Below are 24,880 nucleotides of genomic sequence, written 5' to 3' on the forward strand. Positions count from 1 at the left end.
CCTAGAGCTTAAAAACTAGTAACCTCATAAGAGGAGGTAGAAATGACTAAATGATAAAGCACAGATCCCAACAGCCAGGGTGATGAAGTCCTTTCACACAGGAAAATGGAGACACATGGGCAGGTGGCCTTCCTCAATGCCTGGCCTTCCTCAAGGCCCACCCTCCTAATGCCAATCCCACACCCTCCCAAAATTCTCAATATCACAGTTCTTAAGTGAGTATCAGAGCTGCCCACTCCAGGACAACTCATAAAGGCACCTCACAGAATTTATCTCATAACTCTAAGGCACAGAATGTGAGAAAAAAAAGCCAAACTTCTACCTCAGATGTGCTCATCTGATCTGAGATACGCTCATTATAGATGAAAATACTTGCTAAGCTGTCATTCTTAGTATTAAACTGTGACAGCATGCTCCAAAGCCCTGCCATACATAATTTACTCCCCTTATGCTGTTTTTTCTTTCCATATTCATTACTGGGAGAGAATATGGGGTTCCACCCACACAACACCACTGAGTGACCTTGGTGTGTTGCTCAGGCACTAGAGCCTCTGGTTTTCATCTGGATAAGGACACAAGGGAACACAAAATAGTTTGGATGCATTAGGGAAAGCACAGTGCTCACTGTCAGGAAATAGTACTTTTGGTGATTATTTCTTGCAGCTACAATTATAGTTAAAAGTCAGTGTTTATGGAAAAGCCCTCTTCAGACTTAGAGCAATAGGTAATAACTGGTTGTAGTTATTACCTACAACCATCGTTTTTCACCAGCCACTTCATGACTAACAGAGTATCCCACCCAGATATACTAAATCACCATAGGATTCTAGAAACTGACACTAAAATGGGCAACTGAACAGCCAAAACCACTTTTTGGAGGGTCACTACTCCTTTGGCTCAAAGGAAACAGACACTATCAAACCTAAAAGGCTCAGTTATTAGTGCTTAGCCTCTGGCCACCAAGGCATTCAGGGTCTGGAGAATAGGACACGCGAGGAGGCTGGGAGAACTGAGCCCACTCAGATTAGAGAAGGCTGAGCATGACCTTACTGCTGTCTGCAACTGCCTAAGTGAAATACACCAAAAAGATGGATCCAGCCTTTTCCTGAAAGTGCACAGTGAGAGCAAGAGAAAAGCAAAGGACACACAGGAAAACACAGAATATTCCAGTCATACACTAGAAAAACAAAGAATTACCAAGTGGGTAGTCAAGCACTGGCACTGGATGCCCAGACGTGTGCAATCTCCATCTTGGGAGATGTTCAGGACTTGCCAGGACACAGCCTGGAACAGCCTGGTCTGGTTAGACCTGTTTTGAGCAGGTCTGAGGTCCCTTCCATCCTAAATGATGATTCTATGGTTGTAATTATAGCTTGGTGTCTCTCTGCCCAAAGGTAATGCTCATCCTTCCAAGCTGCTCCTGATCTAACACAGACTACCTGGGTTCCTGTATTAAGAACAATTTAGATGTACTTTCAAAAAGTGCTGAGCTCTGATGGTTAACTGTAAATTTTACCCACATCTGCCTGGAACATCTCTATAAATAACTACTGCCTCTGTCACAAAATTCTATTATTTTTTACTGCTAACTGAAAGTTTGTACTTTTCTTTATTCCTGGCACTGGTTCACTGAGTAATTCCTGAACTTCTTGAGTTTCTAGCAATATATATATATTTAAAAAACCCAACATACCATTAGGACTGACATGTCAGTTATTAAGATCTGTACCCACAACCCAAAGGATCTGGACAGACAACTCTGGGTGACAAAGGGAGATCAGTATCAAAGTTATCATAAGACAATGTTAGGTAACTTTGACTACCACAATGTCACCTGTTTGAGCCACCCCATCAGAAGAGCCATCAATTAATCTAAAATTACATTTGGAGAGGTGGTAATTTCTGCAAGCCAAAACCAAGACTTGGCTACAGTAGGAGGTAATTTATCCCATGGATTCTAAACCTCTCAACTTTGTATTTGTAGGGTGGTATTTTATAAAGCACATAATGTCATAAAGATGTCAACATCAAACCCAAAGTGAGCTCTTGGAACAAAGGAAAGTTGTGGGGGTTTTCAAACAGTTTTGACAGTTTTCAAACTTGCTTGACAGAGTGCCAAAGAATTGGTTATTTTATCAGCTACATCTTATGCAATGCACACAGCCTACCAGCTGAAGAAGCAAATTTCCACTGTTTGCAATCACCATTCAAGACAAAACTATGACACTCTCCTGATGCTCACAGGAAGACTCACCATGAAATAAGAAGTTAGAGAATACCTGATAGCATTCTGCTTATTTTCTCCTTACACTGCATACAATTTTTTTTCCCCTGTGATGAAATACTGCAAATGAGAGTTGGACATTAAGTACAGAGAATTGTCTTTGTGGTTGGTTCTGCCTTGCAAATTTTCAACCAACAGGATCAGGCCACTGTGCAGCTGAGGAAAATTCAATGTAATCACCAGCTGTCACTCGAGTGAAACTGAGTTTTGTTCGAAGACCAAAGAAGCAAAATTTCTTAAGCATTAGGAAAGTGTCTTTTGCAGAGATATTGCACGTTTCCTGGAAGAGTTTAAAATGCCTTTTTTTTTTAATGGCAGCTGTTTTGCAACAGGAAGCAAGCAATTTGAAAATTACAAAATGTCATTTTATAAACTTGCATTTGTTCAGGAAAGTCTATTAGCAGGGAAGAGTTTAGTCTGTTTATATGAGCAGTTCTGAATGACAGATCTTCATCAAATTATTCCATTTTATCAGATCGTCCAGTATGGTTGAGATCACTGGGTCCCAAGAGAAACTCCTGTAAACCAACACAGCCCCATGAGCTGTTCTGCCTCTATAAAGTCTTCAGCTGAAAATCTGAACATGCCATGAAAACCCAGGCCTCACTATTGTCAAGTTCTAGAAATTCCCGATTCATTTCCTAAGACCCATTTCTAAAAAAAGAAGTATTTTCCAGTGATGAATCAAAGCACTTTTAAAAAATTCTCATTTTTCTTTCCTGTCTTGTCTAAAGGATGATGATTTCCATGTTGATGTTCTCCAAGCTGTGGTTTTACTAATGAACTGATGATAATAATAATTACAGCAAACATATAACACACAAGGTGTCACTTTTTCTGTTGAAGTGGGCTAAATTCCACTAATTCTCTCCTTCTACATCCACAAGGTCAAAACCAGATATTAGTCAAGTCACCTGGCTTTTATGTGCCTTGATGTCTTTATGCACAAGAAGGAAATAATTTGTCTGTCCTGTTGTTCAAAGAGTCTTTGCAATGTAGAATGCAGCTGTCAGAATGCAGCTGCATTCTACTTTGAAATTACAGTAACTGTTTCAAAGGGCGGAAGAAAAGGAAATCCTCTAAATTGTGCCTAGGCACAGAATTTCCACTGCAATCAGGCTCTGCATCTGCAGTGAACAGAGCCCATTGTTCTCTGGAAAACGCTGCACTTCCATATCTGAAACACTTTCAAGTGTCAGAGTGCACCAAACTCACAAATCAAGAGAAACTAAGGTTGTTAAGATCATGGACAAATACATCTCTGTATGTGATTGTATGAAAGGTACCATCACAGAACAGCAAAGCACTGCAGCAGCCAAGAGGGAGAGCACATCTTGGGTGGAGAAAAGCAGGTTTCCCTTTGGGAATTTACTGCTCCCTGTCCACAGCAGCCAGGTCTCACACAATTAGAAACCAGACACCAGAATGCAGAATACTGAAACGCTGCCATTTGATGACAAGGAAAGCTGGTCTCCACTGATTAGCAGGTGTAAAGCCAAAGTGCTGTTTGACTAATAACTGCAGGATATTTCAGAACATTTGTCCCTTTACCTCAGCTTCTGCCACAACAGCAGTATGCCTGCCCAGTTGCACAATGCACACAACCACTTCCAGGGCACTGCTTGCACATGAGTGGAGTACAGGGGATGACACAAATACAGTCCAAACTGATTCCACTAAAAGTTACTACCTTTTTCTTTCTGTGGCCATGAGATGACTTGTAAAAGGTTTTATCTGAGTAGGCATATACATTAAAACTTACTGAAGTAACATGATTAAGTGGAAGCAACATAGTACTAAAGGTTGGTCAAGCTTCCTAACCCAAAATCCATTACTTTCAGAATCTAATTAAAATGCTGAGGCTAAAGTCCAGCTTATAGGTCAAGTATTAGAATCCACCAGAAGACATCTTTTATATTCTGACTTTGCTCCTGGGAAAAGATGTTCTGAACAGCTTTAAGATGGGTCAGGTGCATAAAATCATGGCATCCAACAGTCACATAACTCAGCCCTTTCCCAGGATCCTGTGTCCACATGAGCAGCACTCATTCCCAAACATCTGTTCTCCCATCACCTCCCAGCTGCCAAATTATTCTTAATGCATTTTAGGGAACTGCCACAATGCAGGGTATATGAGGGGAAAAATTAGTGGGTTTTGAAGTATGACAGAAACCAACAGGACTCTGTAACTCTTCAAAGCCAGAGAAGAAAGGTCCTACACTTCAAGGGCACAGGAGAAGAGCAAGAGAGGCAGTGTTTGGGGAGATAATGGAACCAGTTATTACATAGCTAGTTATTGAACATCTAAGACAACAATAACATAAAAATTTGTCAAGAAGAAATCTTTTCCTGACACAGTGAGCAAGGGACAAGCCACAGTTGTGACAAAAAGGCAACTGATAAGGCTTTTAATCTGACACCTGAGAATCTGATAAACTGAATAAGGCATTGTGGCCTAAACTAAAGAGCAGTTACATCTATCATAAGAAGATGTAATGAGGAATACTTCCCTGACCAACTGGGAGTCAGATGGTGCTCCACAATGATCTGCCATGCACCTGCTTTATTGCAGATTTTTCTTACTACTCTGAAAATGACACTGAGAAAGCACACTTCCAGAATCTGGGCTGACAACTAAGGAGTGGGAAAGATTACAAGCATCTTAGAAGTAGAAATCAGCATGATAATATGAAAATTCTATAGAAACAAATGCAAAGTATTACAATAAAAATTCAAATATGAGGGGAGAAATTGGCCAGATCACAGGAAATCTGATATATTTTAGGTTGTAGTGAGAGTGCAAAACAGTTCAGGAAAAAAACAAATATGTTAACTTTGACAATATGAAGATGTGAGACACAAGAAACAAATATTTTGCTCTGTTCAGCAGCAGTGGAACACAATGTAGCTGGGAAGAAACCTGCAGGTTAAACACCACATTCAGAGAAAACTGCAGGCAGAGTGGAAAATGACTACATTTTAAAACCACAGTTACCAGAAGAAAACTATTAAGAGAACAGAATTTGTTTACGGAAGAAAAATGTGAAATGAGGAAAGGGCAAAGTTAAAATCTTCAAGTACTTCTACAAATAAAAGACAAAATGGAATATCTTTAACCACAAAGAACAGAACAAATAATCACTGGTATCATTTCCAGCACAGAATAGAACAGGAAAAAACTCAGCAACCTATAAAAATCATCATGCAATGAAATTATGACAACTGATCATGTAGTTTATCACTGAAGGCTTTTCACAAGAAATTAAACAAATATGCCATGAAACATTTTGTTAGAGGTTGCTATAAGGTTTCGAACTGCTTAATGAAGTTAAGTTGGTGTCACCTCAGAAATAAAAGGTGGTTAGAAACACGTCAAACTCAGTGACAATCAATGTAAACAAAGCAAATGCTTTACCTAAGGTACAACTCACAAAGCAGGACTTCTGCCGACTGAATACGGGGAATTGAAAATTACAGTTTTACCTGGATTAAACAGAACACTTGTAACCCCTTTATCTGAAAACAAACAGTGGCATTTCTATGTAAGTGGCAAATAGTGATCTTTAGTTAATGCTCCAAAAGCAAGGTGCAAAATAAGCAGCTGGAGGGGCTGGGGAAAATCTGAGGTGCTGAGGACAGGTGTGTAAGGATGGACCCACCCACAGGCACATGTCCCTGGCTACTGCATGTGTCCTGCATATGAGTTTGAGTACAAAATGCAGCTCAAAACTGTTGATTTTTTAATCAGCTCTATAACACTGGGGTTGCACACCATCTTGGGCAACGGGGACCCAGTTGAGTTTCATTATAACCACAGAGTATGCTATGATGAAAGGGAACCACAAGGACCGTCGAGTGGAACTCAGGCCCTGCGCGTGGCAGCCTCCAGAGTCACTCCCTATGTGTGAGAGCATTGTCCAAACACTTCTCGAACTCTCAGCAATTCCCTGGGGAGCCTGTTCCAGTGCCCAACCACCCTCCTGGAGATTAAAATGCAAACTGGATTTTTCTTATTACTGCCCCTGCAACGGCATCCTGTCGTCTGCTCTGCATTACTACACAGCAGATCCAGTCAAGAATAAAGACTGTAACGGATAGCCGACTGTGGCACCTGAAACGTATTGTCTCTTCCAAATGCACCACTGCCTTCCCGCCCGGTCTCCCGAGCTCCTGGCACAGTCTATTCCCAACTCAGGGCGGCTCCGGGGCGGGCAGCAGCAGCAGCTTCCCAACAGCCGGGCACCAACGAGCCCGAACGGCCCCTTCAAACACCCCCGGCTGCGCCCCGCGGGCCCCTCAGCCGAGGGCCGGGCGGAGCCGGGCGCGTCCCTCCCGCGGCCCGGAGGGGCTCTGCCCGCGGAACCGCCGCTGTCCCCGGCCCCGTGTCCCCGCTCACCATGGCGATGACGGTAATGAGGATGATGACGGCCGCGACGGCGATGCCCGGCCCGCCCCTGCCCCGGCAACCGAAGCGCCACGCCCGGGCCCGCGATTGGGCGGGAGCGGACACGACACGCGGGGCGCCCCGCCCGCCGCCGGACGCGGAAGCCGCCGAGGTGACAACAGTGGGGGCTGTCGCGACATCGCTGCTGCGGGCCGGTCTGTCGGGGCCGGGGCAGGGGGGCCGGGGCAGGGGGCCCGGGGAGCTGGGCGGGCAGTGGCTGTGCGAGGCCCTGGATCCTGCGGGGCTCGGCGTCCTGAGAGGTAATGATGCAAGCAGTGAGGGAGAGGGAGGAGGAGGGGACATGTTGGGAGGGTTGCAGTGCTCCCGCGCGTAACTGGCCAGATTGTAGCGTGAACTCCGAAGGAGGAGGATCACCGGCAGGGCTTGTCTGATGGAGCAGATAAGCCCAAATGCTCCTAATCAGTCTTTCGTTGAGTATTCTTGCCTCTTCCTGAGCAGCTATGCTTTTATCCTCCTCGTTCTCATCAAGTAAATAGAGATCCTGAGTCAGAAGGAACGAACAGCAGTGGTGATTAACAGCTAATGCTATTAAGTAAGGAAACACACAACTCCAGTTGTAGAAGCAACAGATGGTGAGACATCTTTGTATCTGTAGTTTGAGAAAGCTCAAGGACGAAAAGGTCCTTCTGTTAATCACAAAAGATAAACCTGCCTGACACAAAACAAATCTTTAGTCTGGAAACCCGAAAGTAGCAGTGTGCTCGCTGCTGCCATTTTGTTTTTAGGGCAGAGAGTTGCTGCGATGGAAGTTAAAAAGCTGTAGTTAAACCATTTCAGTTATTGTTACAGGGAAAGGAAGCAAGGGTCCTGGGGATCTCCCTTGAATAATGGGGAGAATCCCTTTTTTCAGGGAAAAAAAAGCCAGCCAAATAAGATAGGAGTGTACTGATCTCAAAGGAACTTAGACCCTAGAAAAGAGGGATGAGTGACTTGTATAATTGAGAGTGGATGGCTCTGTGGATGAGGCAATGGCCAATACCTTTGGTGGGTAAGGGAGAAAATGGCCAGGATGGTGGTTTGGGCCAAACTGGAGGTCAGCATTTGTTGTTAGTTAAACTAACCATGTGCACCCCCTCAGGGCACTGGCTCCTTCTTTGACTGAGAATTGGCCCTATCAAAAAGGTTGTTTCGGCAAGCAGGACTGAAGGAATTGTGCAGCTGCCATTGTTTCCTCCTCACCTCTTCATATGCTTGAAGCACAGTGTGGGATTTCTTTTTCTTGTGGTTCTGGGATTATTTTAGGTTATCTTGGCACGGTCATGCAGTTGTACTGTGGGAGTGTTACAGACTTTGAAAGTGTAAGATGGGGGTTCACTGAAAAAAGGAGGGAGGGAGACTAGAAAAAAAAAAGAGGAATGGAAACTAAACAAGATGAGGAGCAATGCAAAGGAGTTAAAGTGCAGCTCTTGGTGAAAAAAAGACACAAGTGCCAGAAGACTCACAATCTTCTCCTTTTAACTCTGTGTGTTTTGGTGTAGTTTTTATAATTTTGTGTTTTCCCCGTTTGTTTTGATGTGTTTTTTTTCACTGTGCTACTGAACTGGAATTTTGAGGTTTTACTAGAAAACAGGATAATCCAAGATTAACTGCTGCAGTTACCTTGCTAAAGACTTTTTTTTCCCCCTCTCCTTATTTCTTCCTCAGACTTACCTGGTTAGGAAGAGCTGACTGCTAAAGAGAAAATGACATCTCTAGAAAAAGGTAGGTTGTTCATATGACATCTAAGCAGACTGGATTAAAAAAGTACTTTAACTGGAATTCTAAACATCAGAGTTACACTGTATACCAGGCTCCTTTCATTTAAACTTACTCCTTTTATGTAGCTATGAGGAAGTAGTTCTGTGACTTCATTATTGCAGTGAAAACCAGAGCTGCCTGGATGGAACAGCAATTGAATGTAGTTTTTCTAATCCAGCTTGATACTGAAAAATAAGATTGTCACTGGTACTGTGATCTGTCTGTACACTTGTCTGACAGCCTCCTCTGGTATTTAGAACCTGTTGGTACTGATTCAGCAAACTTGAAAGTAAGGCAATTAATGGTGTTATTACAGCATTTTTGAAATCCATTAATATTTGGATAGAAGACGCAAGCTCACATTACTGCCTTCGGTATGAGAAAAAAAAGCAGAATGTGTAGCCATGCCCTCAGAAACTTTGTATCTCTCACCCATTGTGAGGAAACAGTACTACAATGATTCATTCAGCTGAAAACTTAATGGACTTAAATAAAATTAATTTCAGTAAATGTCATGTATATTGGGGACTATAGAGCAGAATGTAGCATTACTGGGAATGCTGGAGTCTGTAGTTCAGAAGTGGAGCGGGACTGGGTTGTTGGCTTTTCTAAAACCTTCACTAGGGCAGCTAAAATCTGTTAGTACTTAAAAGTCTGCTAAACTTCTTAAGGTGTCAGTAGCTGTCTGGGTAATAGCTGTTTTTCATTTTCTTCTTGCCTTTTAAATGAAACTGCTCTGATTCTGCCAGCTCCCAAAACCTGATTTTGTTTTCAGTCCATAAGTAATGTTGTCAAGAAGTTTTTTTTCCAGGAAAGTTCTTTTTTGTGTCTGCATTTAATCTTGTATGGCAGCAGCAAATTAAAATAAATGCAATTCAGATCAGTGTTTGTGTCTTGTACTGCTGTTGTTAATGAGCAGTGCACATTTGAGTAAGGGCTTACTGTGAGGGTGGTGAGACACTGGAACAGGCTCCCAGGGAAGTTGTGAATGCCCCATCCCTGGAAGTGTTCAAGAACAGGTTGGACAGGGCCCTGAGCAACCTGGTCTAGTGGAAGGTGACCCTGCTTACAGCAGGGGTGTTGTAACAGGATAATCTTGAAGGTCCCTTCCAGTCCAAACCATTCTATGATTTTCTGACTTGTGCTTGATAATCACTGTTGCAATGGACTATTTGACACATGCAGTGTACAATTAAAATCTCCAACTCTGAAGTGCATAAATTAAGGGAAGACTTACAGTGATGCTATAACCAAGTGAAAGGTGGTAAACTTTTCCTCCACAATTTCTAAATTTCAGTTGATGATGCCTCAGGACCCATTCGAGGACCTGGAGATGGCATGGAAACAGAGCAAACAGCTGGAGCAGTGGAAGTAATCACTGGAGCCAACACTGCAAGCCATCACATCCACCACAGCCCCCATAAAAAGACAGCTTCTTCCCTGAGTCCTGGAGTTCTGCAGCTGGGGAAAGTACATGCAGATAAATCAGTAGAGATTGAAGCTATTAGAATATTAGTCCCCAAAGCAGCCATCACCCATGCTGTTCCAACTAAAAATGCTAAGGTAGCTAAATCTGTGGGACATAAAGGAGACACATTCCATGAGTCAGATGGAGCCACAGATCCCAAGAAAGAACAGATAGAGCTGAAAAACGCACTTGAAAAGCTAAAGAATTCAGAAAAGCGGTTGTTACAAGATAAAGAAGGTCTCTCTAATCAGCTGCGTATACAAACCGAGGTAAGAAGTTAAAGGTGTTTTCTCTCCCACAGCTGAACTGTTTTGGTTTGTAGAAGCAGTTTGTGAATGTGAGGAAAGAGAACTGCTATGACACTTTAGCCTTGAAATAAATACGTTCCCTTTTGAACTTACCAGCTAAGATATAGAATAGAAGTACATCAAAGTATTCCAGTGCTGCTTCTCTGACAACAGATGAAAGAGTCAAAGACTTAGCTAGGAGAAACACACTAGATAGCTGCAGAGAAATGAATCTTTCATGAGGAAAGACTTTGCTCCTTAATCTCTAAATGGAAAGTGTTATGCCAACCGTAGAAAGGTTGACTATAACTTCCTACTTCATACATGTGTGGATGTCTTGTCTTACCCTTTGTTACCTTACTGATTCAGGAGCTGAATACTACTGAAACTTTGTTTCCTGCAGTAGGCTTTCATTCTTCCTCTTTGACTGTGAGAATTTAAACCAGAAGGTGTTGGATGTACATTAGGCTCAAATGTTTATGCTTGCCTGGACACATCCCATTCTGGAAAGAGAAAGACAGTTTACTGTTAGCAATTTGCAATAAGTTGCACTGCATTCTCAAGAGTGTTTATTCTCTATAGATAGTTACAAGAGAGTCTGGTCTAATTCTAGGTCAATCGGGAGTTGAAGAAATTACTTGTTGCTTCTGTTGGGGATGATCTGCAGTATCACTTTGAACGGATGGCTCGTGAGAAGAACCAGCTCATCCTAGAAAACGAAGTCCTGGGCCGGAATATGGCTCAGTTGTCGGAGCAGTTGGAGCGCATGTCTATACAATGTGATGTGTGGAGAAGCAAGTTCCTAGCAAGCAGGTATTCGCTCTCATGGAGCTGTCCTAACAGCATTCTCCTTCAGTCTTTCATCACATACACTCATTGCAGTGTGGTTTCATATGCAGAGGACAGCCACAAGAGCCATAGCGATACCTACTGTGAAATCTGAGAATACAGGAAAGGTATAAAGAAAGTAAGCTCCTTGTAAATCTGAATAGTCCTGCTTTTCAGAGCTAATACAGTGAGTCCTAGCCCTCCTAAAATCTCAACTACAGCTCTTGTCAAGAAAGTAATAGAAGCTCTTAATTTTGATAAAAATGCATGCAGTTTAGGGTATAAAAATGTCTTCTAAGGCATCTGACTTTTCTTAGTTAGGTAGTTGGTTGATTTTTACCCCCACCCCTCAAGAATGGTACAGTCATCAATTTGAGAAGAAGCTGATGTGTTTAGGAGCTCTGCTTATAGTGAGTTGGCGATCTGCTATAGAAGAAAGAGTAGGGCGACCTCTTTATTAAACACTGGCTGTGTTACTGCTCAGGACATTACTATTACTTCTTTAACCATAAAAGCAGGTCTGAAAGTCAAAATCCTATTTGACAGTGACTTTAAACTTGCTTAGTTGTCTTACCAGATCTGTAAATAGTGTTCTAGGACTTTTAATTTTCTACTATATTTGGATATGATTGACTGAATTATGATGCTTAATGCATATCATAAAAGACCTGCTTGAAGAAAATGGCAATAGAATACAGTCTCCTCCCTTTAACTTGCTGGAGAAGTTTCAGCATATGGGGTGAATGGTAACTTGTGTTACATATGGGGTGTAACGGTAATTGTAAGTCTTAGCAAGAGTTACTAGGTAAACTTGGGGGGTTTTTAACATTATGAGGAGCTCTGACATCAGAGCTGTGAGTCTCAGCAGTGTGGTTGAAGTAACACTCTTCAATATTGTAACATTCTGGTTCATTTTTATCTCCTATTTCTAACTGGTGGTTATTTAAAATGTTATTCTGGTTTTTGCATTTGGAATATCACAGGCATTTGAAATGCCTGTTGGAGGGGTAGTGCCAAGCCTCATGGTATAGCAAATGTGACAACAGCTCTCTCCTTTGTAGCTCTTAAACACTCATATCTGGCATCTGGTGATAGCCCCTGGGTAGGGCAAAGAGGTAAATGAATGCAGTCTTACAGCCATAGCTTCCATTTTTAGAGAAGAGTGAACAGACGTGATTACAACATACTTGTGAGAATTGTTAATAAAAGAAAAATGTATTTAGCTTTTTCTTTCACAGGAACCTTGTCAATGTACACTTTCTCAAGGTGTTTTGAAATGTCTGTTATTATATTTATATTAAGTGACCTAAGATTGTTTAAACTCAGTCAAAACATAATCTTGCACTGGTGTTGGCTGTAGTTGAACAGAAATTATTCCTTATTAGGTTGATATAGGCTCTGCATGGGAGAGGGGACAGAGAACAGCAGACAGTTTGAGCAGACAAATTATGGGCTGTAGTAGAAAAATTGACTTTCAAGCTGTTCACTTGCACTACTGACTGGAGATTTCCTTTGCAGGGTGATGGCTGATGAACTGACCAATACCAGAGCAATTCTTCAGCGCCAAACCAGGGATGCACAAAGTGTAATCCAGGACTTGCTGAATGAACGTGATCAGTTCCGTCAAGAGATGATTGATACACACAAGTATGATTTTTCCAATCCAGATTACCTCTGTGCAAACTTCATTTTTGTCAGTTTATTTTAGGCTAGAGGAGAATCAAATAACTTTCCCTTCTTCCTCTGATATTCCACAAAAATCAATTAATGCTGATGTATAGTATGGTCACTCTCCAGTCTTAGAGCTGAAAGAGCAAAAGTAATAGAGTACTTCCTTCATTCTCTAGAGGTCTGAGGTCTTAAGGGTAATAAACTATGGAACTGACATCCCTCACATCCTCAGGCTTTCTTTCTTTAATCACTTACTGACTTGACTTCAAGTCTTCTCTGTTTCCTTGCAAAATACCAAAGAAGTGATTCTTCTACCTACATGAACTTTATAGTGCTTATTCTGCCAGATGTCAAATAAGTGTTCTCGGGATTAATCACCTGTGTTGGTGAGGCCTTGGCTTGGAGAATAGCCCATTTGTCTCCTTGTTCTTAAACACTTTTTTTGGTCCATTTCTTTGGTTTAAGGTTTAGCTTATGCAGTAAGCCTTGGGAAGAGATGATTCCTCTGAAGTATGCTGGGTGCTGGTTATACAATATAGAATATACAAACCCCACTAGCAGTGCTTCTTTTCTTTCTGCACAGGCTGCTGGAGGAGCTCATGGTGTCTCTTCAGTGGGGGAGACAACAGACATACTATCCTAGTGCCCAGCCTTACACTACAACAGAGCTAGCAGCTGTGAATTGTAAGCTAGCCAAAGCTGTAAGCTCACATCTTCTAGGAAATGTTGGCACTAACAGTCCAAAAAAGACTTCAACAGCTGTGGAGTTTTGCAATACCCCTGCTGAGAAAATGGCTGAAATGGTAAGAGCTCTTGATGCATGTTAATCTTTATATTAAAGTTCTGGGTAAACAGATGTTTCATTTTCACGTTGGAAAAAAGATGACAAATGGCTTTTGAGCAGAAATCCTAGCTCTTAAGAGAAAGAAAAAGCACATTAAATTGTATAAAAGTATTTTCAGTGTCAATTTCTCCATCCTTAGATGCTACGTGTACTGGATCCAGCTGCACATCCAGAAACATCAACAGAAGTTTCTTTTTCTGAGACTTCTCCATCTTCTTTCCTTTCCACAAAGAAAAGTATTGGAAGGTTTCACCCATATACAAGATATGAAGATGTCACCTTCAATTGTTGCAATCACTGTCAAGGAGAGCTGATAGCCCTTTAAAAGCCCAGCCAAGGAAGGTGCACCTGCATTCTTTCTGAAGAATTACACTAGTTGATGTTCAGCAGGCTTCCCTTTGTCCTTTTTCCGTAACGGGTGGGTTTGGCATTGGAAATTATTCAGTTTCTGCTTCTCTACCTCTTGAAGTTACGGATTGACAGGATTTCCATAGTCTCTGGGATGCTTCTACCACTTCTCAGTGGGGAAAGCTGCTTATTTTCTTATACAAAGGCAAGACGAAAAACATTATGCTGGTCTAATTTATAGAGCATAGAGATGCTCTTGACTATTTGACATTTATAGTCTTATTAGCAAATCTTAATGAATTTCCCTTTAGAGGGAGACAGAAGTGTTACTGTACCAAAGCAAATGAAGTGCTGATCAGTTATGTCTAAATTTAAAGTAATGGTAAATGGTTTTTAAGTTTAGCCAAGGTAACGAACAGCCAGCCCTCAAGTCTATGTTCTACCTTTTAAATTTAGCTATAAAAAGGAGTATGTGCAATGATTCTTCATAGCTGTAAGTTCTGAAAGCAGAGTATATGCAATGTCAGCCCTCCTGTCAAGGAGATAAAGCTTGAATGAACTCTAGCTATAATATATAAGTAGTAACTGCTTTCAAGTGGGTTTTAGAAAACTCTGTGGGGTCAGGTTTTTCTTGTGTTGCCATAGAGCTGAAATAATGGCTTTTCCATTGTTTCAGCTTCTAGAGTGAAGTTGCTGCATAGCTGATCCTCAGCAAGGGCAGACTGACATACTTCTTTAGTACACAGCATTGAATCCTGGCCTGGCATTAGGACTCAGTCCTTGCCCAAGGTCTTCCTGAGTATTATGGGAAGGTGAAGACAAGCACTAAGTTTGCATAGGTACTGTTAAAAAAAAAAGTATTTTTTTACTTGTATGACTTTATAATCTTGATGTAGATTTGAAGTTCTTTACATAGGTTTGAAGAGAACTTTTAGGAGACAATCTGCTAAATCCACAGAAGCCTATTTAAGTTTCTTAGTTTGACCCCCAAATTTACCATATGAAGCTGTCTAGTTTAGGGAGAAGGTTTCTGAAATGGTTGCTTTTACCCAGTTTTCTTTTGAATCTCATACCCAGGATCAGAATATGTAAGCTGTAAGTTCTTGCTGTTGCTGCTTCTGATTTGGTTTACATGAAGAAAGCTACAATAAACTTCCTTTGCTTGCTTTCAAGCTGTAATTCTGGATTTAATGAAATCACATTTCTGACCCAGATTTCTCTGTAACATAAACGGAACTAAATGACATTGAATTGTAAAACTCTTCACTCTGCTGGTGTGAGGCACTGAGAAGCATCTCTTTTGTAGTTTTGTACAATGAGGGAGATGGTCTGTGTGAACCTTTGCAAACGTTCCTCCTGAATTTGCTTGCTAGACACAAAAAGCTCTTTGTGCCTTTGGTGTCAGGGAAAGGTACTGGGAGGAGGAAGGCACCTGCTACTTATGTGTCCCATGAGCATGTGAAATTTTCATTCTGTGTCCATGCTTGCTCTCTATGCTGGCAAAAGCTGCAACAGAGCAGCCTCCAGTCCAACACCAACGCTCTCAATATGCCTGTAACTAGCCCCAGAAATAACCAAGAAAAATACTACCAACAAATCAGCTTTGCATCTACTACACTTCTGTCTACTGCAGTGCTCCCAGAATACACTGTGAATGCTGAAAAATTTAAAAGCAATGCCAGGATCATGACATCCATTGGGGCATACAGCTGGACAGAATGCTCTTCTTCGTTCACTAACTTCATGATTTCATGAGATTTTGGCATGATCTCTATCAAGAGTTCACAATTTAGCTGGGTAAGGCCATGTACTTTGGTAGATTTATTATAATAAACATTGACATTTATATAAGGATCCTAGCTTCCTTACTACTGGAAAAAGGTCATAATTTGCACAAGCTTTTAATTCCGTGGAATAGAGAGCTACTGAATATGACTCACAGAAGTAAGTTTCAAAACCTGTTGCATGATCACCTACACATTAGTCTTCAATCACCACTTTCCAGAAACCTAAAAGAACACAGTCCTCTGGTCTAGAGCTGGTCAATGGATCAATAGGACATGGTACAAGAAACATCATTTTCCAACAATATAACACCTTGCACAGTCAATCACTAGCAGTATCAAACAGCAATATTAATCCACCAAAAATTTAACATTTTACACAGTAGCCTGCATCCAGGAATCCATGATGAGTATAAAGTGCCTTTTAAAGAAGGGAATGTGTATCTGCCACCCTCATTTATACATCTTGCACTCATTTTGATTTGGTTAAACCAAGAAGATCCCTGAGTTATGCATTAAAGCAGGCTTTTTGACTAAATTACAAATAAATAGATAATAAAATCATTGTAACTGAAGGTAATTGTTAAACTTGCTTGAAAGCTTTAAAAACACCACAAAAAGTCAGTAGCTGTAAAGGACAAAAACTCAAGCCATAAAAATTAAGAAGACTGTCACCAAGAACTCTGGCTACATCAAATTTTCAACTGTAATGATCTGAGAAACAAAAGAATTTGGGCTCTGAATTAAATATAGTGGATGTTCCGCATTTGTTTTGCTCTTCTGGCTTCTAATCTAAGCTGCCTTGCTCTCTCTTTAGCAGCTAGTTCTGCTGCTTGTTTCTCTTCTCTCTTCCTTCTCAGCCATCTGCGGAGAGAGAAAGAGGACCAGAAGTACTGGCAGTTGTAATTTCAAGCTTTACATTATCCATTCAAAGGAGATTTGTCCCCCACTTAACTGTGGCCCACCGTGTCTCGTAGGGTGAAGTTGGGTGTCATGGCTGAGACAGTCTAAAAGCCTGCCATACCCAAACACAGCACTACTTTCCCACCCCAATTCCCCTCCTTCTGTACACACCTTTACCTCCCCCCTTTTGTTAAACTGGATTAGCTTTATGCTCATTTCATGGACTGAATCAACCCAAGGTCGCTCCAGAACAGGCAACAAGGGTTAGAGGAGAAGATCCCTTTTTTAGCAAAAGTAATTCACTCTTTTCCTCTCAGGTTCTGACAAATAATTTCAGAGCAGTGAACAAACAACATCAAGGAACTGATGTATTTTTTTAGGGTGTAAGTTTAAAAGGGCATATTCATATGAAAAAAAATCCCCCTCCAAAACAATGAGGACTTCTGTAGCAAAGATATACCATAAAACAGCTACAGTTTGAGATGACAGACTACAGAAGTTTCAAATGTGGTCTCTTAGGAATGACCCCACTCACTCTCTAAAAGCTCTGTCACAATCCTCTGGGCTTGGATAAAAGGCCACTTCTTCAGTTTGGCGTCTCAAGACTTCTATCCGTCTTTCTCTCACGTATTGTTGGTGTTTTTTTTTAAGCCATAAACTGTAGGCTTCTTCTGGATCCCTGTGCACCTCCTAATTAATAAAAAAGACATGTATACACAAGGGTTATCAGTAAATAATAAGTAAATCTCATTATAATAGGGGTTTTCTGTATTCTGCTGGCATCTTCCCTCCATGAAATACACTTCATAAACACACTAGAGCATATGCTAATCTGGCATAGAATATATACATGAGCAAGCATTCAAAGCACCATGTTAAAAAAAGTACTGAATTTAGATTTTTCTTTAGAACAGCATCTGAATCTCCAGGTTTTGATTGGGTCATGTGCATTAACTGCTTACTAACAAGTTCTGATGGCAAGAAACACACTCCAAGCAGCTTCTCGCTGCTTGCTCACTCAGGGCTCAATCAAGGCCTTCTCCTGGTATATGGGAACATCACTGTATCCCCTGTGATTTTATAGTTAAATTCATGTGTGCTGCTTCTACACTGCAAGCCACTCTGCTAAACAGATCAATCATAAACCTGCAGGTCTACCTCTTCGCCGAAAACAATGTAACAAGAACATTTCCCATTGCTGTAAATTTTCACACATTTAGCTAAGAAGGCAGGTTTAGAATTTGGCTTTCCTATTTAACATGAGCACCACAAATCCCAGTTCCAGATTAGGGAGACCTTACTTTGAGCCTCAGCTCTTCCAGCCGCTTTGCACGACGAATTCGCTTTTCTTGTTGAAGCTGTTCTTTCTTCTTTTGTAACCATGCTTTAAAAACTATTTCGTTCTGTCTTTTCCTCATTTCTTCTAGTTCCTTGTTCTTTTCTTCTTCCTTAGGTGGAAGGAAAACTGAATAAACTTGGTTTTTAAGAGAATGATCCTAATCTGCAAAGAGTGTTGCAGGCAATAAATAAGCCATTGGAATTGAGTATTCTTGTTTCATCTGTACTTTAGCGTGAGACACACTAAAATACAGATGAAACAAGAATACTCAAAAACTGCATCACAGCTGATACAACATTTAGGAAGAAGTTGCTTGGAGCACTTCTGCTTGTGATATATTCAGACACTTTCAGTCTAGCCCTTTTTGTGATTACCTCCATTTCCATGACACCTCTTGACTAACAGACATTCAAATAGCATCAGGCAAAAACTCTTAAAATTAAGTCTGCCCAATATCTCTAGTTAGCTTAGAATCACTTTAAATGGATGCATTTTAAAAATAAATGCAGCTCTCTGGCTTGATGGACCACTGAACCCTAAAGGATATTTGGCAACACATGGATTGCAGGCACTACCTTATTTATAAGGACCTTTTTTGGACATGAAGTTGCAATGTATTGACTTAAGGAGTATTAATAGCTTCAGGCTTTTTTCAACTGCACAAATTTATATTTACAAAATTGAGAAAAGTTTCTTTTACTTATTAATTACATTTTAGCTAAGGATAAGTATCTACAAGGAAGAGAAAAAGTTTCAATTAATGCTCCAGAAAGCTAATTAAGACATTTTTTACCAGGATTTACTCTCCTTGACACAAAAGCTATAATCCCAACTCATTTCAATACTTCGAGAAATCTAATCTTGCAAATAGATGGTCTTCCTCCCACCTACATACAACTTCCTTATATCCTCCAACTTACCACTTCTAATTTACTGGAATGAAAGAAACGCCACCAAAATGAAGCAGATAGATTCTAGTAAAGTCAAGAAATGTTTAATGTCTGTGAAATCCATCACAGAATGGAAGAATTCAATTCCAGAATGAAGAAATAAGGTAACACATGCTTACTTTTCCATAAGTCAGCCAAGAAAGGAAAAAATTTAGCACACACTGTTAGGAAAATAACCTTCCTTCCCCTCATCACCCTACATTTTACATTTAATATACAGAGCATGTTTTCAAGAGATCTAGTGTTGTGTGCACAAAAAAACCACTTCAATTCCTCATCAGATTTCATTCCCCTCGTTACTAAGCTGAGCCTCAGCAACCTTTTCAAATAAAGCAGGCTAGAGCTCTTTCCACAGATAGAAAGTAACCTTGGAAGCTACTTAGCCAGCTTAATTAGTACATCATGGCAGAGAAAAATGGCAGATGCTTCAGGCTGCTTTTATAGAGTAACTCACATAACAAGTTACCTTTTTGTAATTGTATCATTATAATGCAAAAAGAAGAAAAAAACATCAACATTTTTTAACTCTCTGGTAAAGATTTCTGAAGTTCTCATTACAGCTATCAGAGGCTGACTCTCTATTGTATTTTTTTTTCTGTGTAATGAGCTGAGAAAGAATTAAAAGGGTTCTTACAGTCACTCTACTATGTAAATGTTCAATGTAAATGTTATGACTGAGCACTCTCCCGTGTGATAATTGCCCAATCCATACTTCTTCAGTACCCAGATGTGCCCCAGCCTTACTGTGGTTCATATAAAATTCCTGCACTGCAGTATAATATGTGCAGATGTGACACCATGTGCTACATTCCATAAACTGTAGGACTGAAAGAGAACCTACAGGTAGAGAGAGAGCCAAGAAGCAAAAGCAGTCAGAAAACTGTAACAGAAGAAGGCCCATTTATGAAGGATGCATTAAATAAATGCTTCATTTCTCCTCTGAGCAAGGCATGGTCCTATGCCACTCTGGGAAAGGAGCTTTGAAAGATTCTATACAAACCCCAGAGAATTGTTGTTTTTATTATTGTTGTTATTATTACTAGTGCAACTATTATTGCTGCCTCTTTTATCAAGGTGTTTTATCAAGGTGTAAATACCCTGAGCACATGGTCTTTGTGAAGCAGAGGAACAGGATGGTCACTGTGATTTACTTTTCTCTATATATTTACCCGTCTCCTCAGTGTTTCTTTCTTCAGTTCTATCTGCTTCCTTAATTCTTTTTGTCTGGGAGTAAGAGTGTAAGTGGAGCTTTTCGCGGGTACGTCTGCAGACTCAGTCTTCTGTTTTCCCAGATTTTTTGCACCATTCAAAGCAGAATCTGGCTGCTGGTTAGAGTCAGATGGAGGCATTTCTTTCCCTTGAGCGTCAGTGGGTTCTGAAGTCTGTTGAGTTTCAATATCTGTAAAATAAACACTTATTGGGGCTAAAATGCCCTAGCTTTCAATATCACATAAACTTAAGAGTTCAAACTTTCCATCTATTTCGATTAGAACTTTACCATTTGTCTTCTCCTCACCTGAGCCAGCACGTTCTGAAAGTGATGTGTGTTTCTGTCCCTTATCAGAAATATTCAGCTGAGACAGCCCATCTGAAACGTCTCCTCTTACAAGGTCAGTGTTACCAACTTCAGCACCATTTGGATGAAGATCCACCTCATCCACAAATTTTAACTTCCGTTCTCTTTTTCCATGCACAGGAGCCTGATTTTCCAGCTCTTTGTTGGCTTCTTCAATCTTTTCCAAGACGTAACGCTTTATTTCTTCATCCTCTCCCTCATCCAGTTCCTGCTCATTTTCCAGCTTGGATTCCTGGATAGAGCTTTCTCTCTCAGCATCAGATTCATGGTCGTCCTGTTCACTATCTGCCCCAGATTGCAAATACTTTTCATTAGAGTATAATACTTTCACATTTACATCTTCCTCTGAAGGCTGATCTAGATTTTCTTTCATTTCTTCATTGTCTTCCTGAAAGCTGTCTGATGTTTTACGAATTTTTGCTTCAACATCCTCTTCCTTTTCTTCAGGATTCTAAAAAAAATAAAATAAACTAGTCTTTTCTCTCAACAGAAGAGTTATCAAAGAAAGAGGAAAGAAACAGTGAGAGAGAAGAGGAGTACAAACTATCTGCATTCTAAACCAGGTTGTCAAATAGTGCACGTCATAACTAACAGCTTTTTTGGCACTAACAAGTCTCTTCATTTTCTTCATGTTCACATTCACACAAAGTTTAACTAATCAGTAAAGTGATTAGTGACAGCATAAAACTGCAATGGGTGTTATACAAACAGTTAACGGAACACAGAAGTACTTTTGAAAAAAAAGTAACATTTTCAATGAACACTGAATTTTTTGCTTGACAGATATTAGAACAAAACTAACCAGTTTGCTGAAATGTTTTTCACTATAAATCCAAATAACTTTCCTTGTCAAAATTCAGTGAATGCACCTACACATTTCAAGCTATACTGAATTTGTGCCTATAATTCCAAATATTACTAAATTTTGTCTCCTAAATAACACCACTAGTATTTAACGTAACAAATACCTCCTTTTCACCGGGGTTTTGTTTTTCTTCTTCATCAGTTAGGTCTTTTTCAAAATCATCCTCATATTCTGCATTTTCTGTTGAATCACCCACATCTCCTTGAGCTTCCTTTTCACTCATTTTGATGATGTGTTAGAGTAATACTACAAAAAGGAGAAGGAATAAAACATTTTCAAACTGTAGTGACACCCCCATCCAACTTGTGAGCAGTATTAATACAAGCATGTTAGACAGTGCCACCTCAGGACTAAGGATCACCAATGGCTCATAAACATGACTGGTTTTGGCCTTTCCAGCTCTGGCTACTGGAAGAAAGTTTGAGTTAAAGCAATTCAAGGGAATTTAATGTCTCTGACAGAGCTTAAACAAGAACTCATGATCTCTTAACAGTTAGCCTTGGGCTTGGACAAAGAGACCACCATTTTATGTTAGCTAGAAGTGCTACAACTTCTTGCTTGTATCTTACCTTGTTTATACCTTAGCTTGTTTAAATCCAGTATAACTTTAAACACTCATTAACATGTTAATCAGGCTAGATATAATCATGCTCATGACAAGACTGAAGATGAGCAGGACCAAATCTTTTAAAGGACTGAATCTTATAAAAAAATCTTTGTACTGCATAGCACACAGCTGCCTCCAGCTCCTGAAGGACTGCTTAATTGCCAGTGCTTGGTGCTTCAGGCTGACTGCCTGCTGCCCCTCAGCTCAGCTCTCTCAGTACAAGGCCTCTAAGATGCAAAAGTTTAAAGATGCAGACACACTCACAAGCCTAGAGAGCTGATTCTGCTCTGTTTATAGCTTTAGCCCTTCATCATTCCTTCAATAATTTATTACTTTTTATAAAAGCAGCACAGAAGAAGAAAACATCAATTATTCAACATTCCTGTTCTTTTTGTACCATCTGCTGTAGGCTGGAAGGTGCCACTTCTATGTGTCTCTAGGAGAATTAATCTGTGTCATTTTCAATAGACCAAAGATCATGACTGTTGTGACAGAACAAGGAGTAATGGGTACAAATTGAAAGAGGGGAATTTTAGGTTAGATATTAGGATGAAATTCTTTGCTGTTTTGGTGGTAAGTAGTCACTGGAACAGGTTTCCCAGGGAAACTGTGGCTGCCCCATTCCTGAAAGTCTTCAAGACCAGGTTGGATGGTGCTTTGAGCAACCTGGTCTAGCAGAAGGTGTCCCTGCCCATGGCACGAAGGTCACGATTTGATGAGGTCCATTCCAACCCCTTAACATTCTGTGATGACGTGGCAAGACAATATGAGTTGTAAGGGAGAGGTCTGACTCTGGTTTGCCCTAGAACAGCAAACTCTTGCTGTATGACCATCCTGCCCTTCCAGACAAGAATCACAGAATCAGAGAATCAACAAGGGTTGCACCTGAACTGTCAAATCCATCTATGCATTTTGTAAAAACCCCTTCATCCAGCAGATGTTGCTTAAATTCTTCCAAGCTTTTGTTTTGAGTTCTGATGAGCATCTCTGAGTTCTCAGTTATTTATTCTCAGGAACACCAGCTCTGCTCTTTAGAACTCAGTATTTTATGCTGGTAAAGAGTGATGTTCTTTTAAGCCTCAAAGATTAGTCAAGATTTGGTTTACAGTTGTAATAAAGCTGGGCATTTGCTGCAAAATGGTTTGTACGGAAACTTTTAAAAGCTCTTTGTTTTCTCTGATCCATATGTTGTTCAAGAAAATCTGTCAGTTTTTTCACTTCTTTTTAGCTACCACTTGCCACTGGAATCACTCATTCACACTAGATTTCTCAGAATTTAAATTTCAAGAGCTCATTCAGACTGTTGCCTTGGCTTTCCACACTGTATCTATTTCCATCATGTTTTTCCTGCAGCACCTCATATAACACGTAATGATTTTTGCTGGGAAATACCCCTTCCTTAACAAATACCATTGGTTTGGGTGATGCCAATGGATCTTAATGGAGATTATTTTGCTCTAGTGCATATTCAGCACAAAAGAACTATTTCTCTGTGATTTCATTAGTATGATAAGCAGATACAAAAGCTGCTCAGTTGAATTGTGCCTTTAAAAAAATATGTTCACATCAGTCTGTGGCACTCAATACAAACACATTGAACATGCTGCCTCATTTATTTAGGTGAAGTGTAATAATGGGGAGAAGCATAAAAATCAACTTCTTCTGTTGTAAGATAAAGTAGCCACGGCTGAAGAGAGAACTTCCAATTCAATGACTTGTTTCATAGAATCATAGAATGTTAAGGGGTTGGAATGGACCTTAACATCATCTAGTCCCAACTCCCCCTGCCATGGGCAGGAACGCCTCCCACTAGACCAGGTTGCTCAAAGCCCCATCCAGCCTGGCCTTCAACACTTTCCATGATGGGGCATCCACCGTCTCCCTGGCAATCTGTTCCAGGGTCTCAACACCCTCACAGTAAATTTCTTCCGTTTATCTAACCTAAACTTCCCCTCTTTCAGTCTGTACTTATTTCCCCTTATCTTGCCACTGCAGTTCGGGACAAGGAGCCCCTCTCCGGCTTCCCTTCGGGTCCCTTCAGGTACTGGAAGGTTGTAATGAGGTTCCCACACAATCTCCTTTTCTCCAGGCTGAGCAGCCCCAACCTTTCCAGTCTGTCTCCACAGGGGAGGTGCTCCCGTCCTCTTACCAACCTCGTGGCCTCCTCTGGACTTGTTCCAACAGTTCCATATCCTTCTTATGCTATGTCCTTCTGGTGCCTTAGGGACACCAGAAAATCCTGAATCAGCTCCTATTCTATTTTGGATATTATGAAGTAAAGGGATTCAGCATTAAGAGGGACGGAAAGTATTCAGAAAAATCTCAAATCTTCATTTACACCTGCTTCTGCTCTACTTGGGGTGTGTCTGTGGAGGGTGTGCGCTGTGACCATTTGATCTGCACGACTTAGTAACATCTCTACGCGATTACAGTCAGGCACAGTCACAACAAAAGGCGCGACAGAGCGATGGATTTCTGTCTCTTTGTCCTGCACTAAAACATACACGCATACACAGATCCACGAACCCGAACTCCACGCGAGGCAGTGGGGAACGTCCTCACCCGCATTCCCTGCTCCCCTGGGACACGCCGGCGCCGCTGCTCCCGGCCGGGGACGAGGAGCTGCTGCCACCGCCGGGCGTTGCGGTTGCCGTGGCAGCGGCGGAACCGCACAGCGCCACGGCGGCTCCCGAGGGACAAACACCGCCTCCCGAGGGACAAACGTCGCCTCCCGAGGGACAAACGCCGCCTCCTGCTGGGCTCTGGCGCCCGCGAGTAGGCTGGGCCGCACCGCTCTGTTGCCATGGAGGCAGGCCTCCCCCCCCCCCGCCCCGTGCTCCCGTTTCCTTGTGGCACAATTCCACCTAAGGCCTGGCAATTGTGGGGAAGCAGAACGCTGAGGGGAGCGGGAGTACACACCGCAC

The 24,880-nt window shown here is 41.2% G+C and overlaps 3 protein-coding genes across 4 annotated transcripts in view; 1 reads left to right on the plus strand and 2 right to left on the minus strand.

Moving 5' to 3' along the window:
• Positions 1-6,754, minus strand: part of NME7 (NME/NM23 family member 7) — an 88,835-nt gene extending 82,081 nt beyond the window's left edge. The window contains exon 1 of the mRNA XM_063148292.1: positions 6,681-6,754. Coding sequence (XP_063004362.1) covers positions 6,681-6,683 — 3 coding nt within the window. The 5' untranslated portion in view covers positions 6,684-6,754. The remainder of the gene's footprint in view (positions 1-6,680) is intronic.
• Positions 6,755-6,798: 44 nt separating this feature from the next.
• Positions 6,799-15,104, plus strand: BLZF1 (basic leucine zipper nuclear factor 1). 2 transcript variants are annotated; one of them, XM_063148290.1, is made up of 7 exons: positions 6,799-6,883; positions 8,394-8,450; positions 9,784-10,223; positions 10,855-11,054; positions 12,588-12,716; positions 13,324-13,543; positions 13,724-15,104. In XM_063148290.1, exons 2-7 carry the CDS (start codon positions 8,432-8,434, stop codon positions 13,907-13,909), a joined length of 1,194 nt encoding a protein of 397 aa, XP_063004360.1. In that variant the 5' UTR covers positions 6,799-6,883; positions 8,394-8,431; the 3' UTR covers positions 13,910-15,104. The 2 variants fall into 2 exon arrangements, with proteins under 2 accessions (XP_063004360.1, XP_063004361.1); XM_063148291.1 differs by lacking the exon at positions 6,799-6,883 and adding an exon at positions 6,909-6,988.
• Positions 15,105-15,720: 616 nt separating this feature from the next.
• On the minus strand, positions 15,721-24,626 carry CCDC181 (coiled-coil domain containing 181). Its single transcript, XM_063148289.1, is given in 6 exon segments — positions 15,721-16,580; positions 17,155-17,309; positions 17,921-18,067; positions 20,078-20,935; positions 21,453-21,595; positions 24,483-24,626. Coding segments are annotated over 5 exon segments (1,401 nt in total). The 5' UTR covers positions 21,573-21,595; positions 24,483-24,626; the 3' UTR covers positions 15,721-16,459.
• Between the last annotated feature and the right edge of the window lie 254 nt (positions 24,627-24,880).

This window comes from Melospiza melodia, chromosome 2 (genome assembly GCF_035770615.1).
Source record: "Melospiza melodia melodia isolate bMelMel2 chromosome 2, bMelMel2.pri, whole genome shotgun sequence".
NCBI lineage: Eukaryota > Metazoa > Chordata > Aves > Passeriformes > Passerellidae > Melospiza > Melospiza melodia.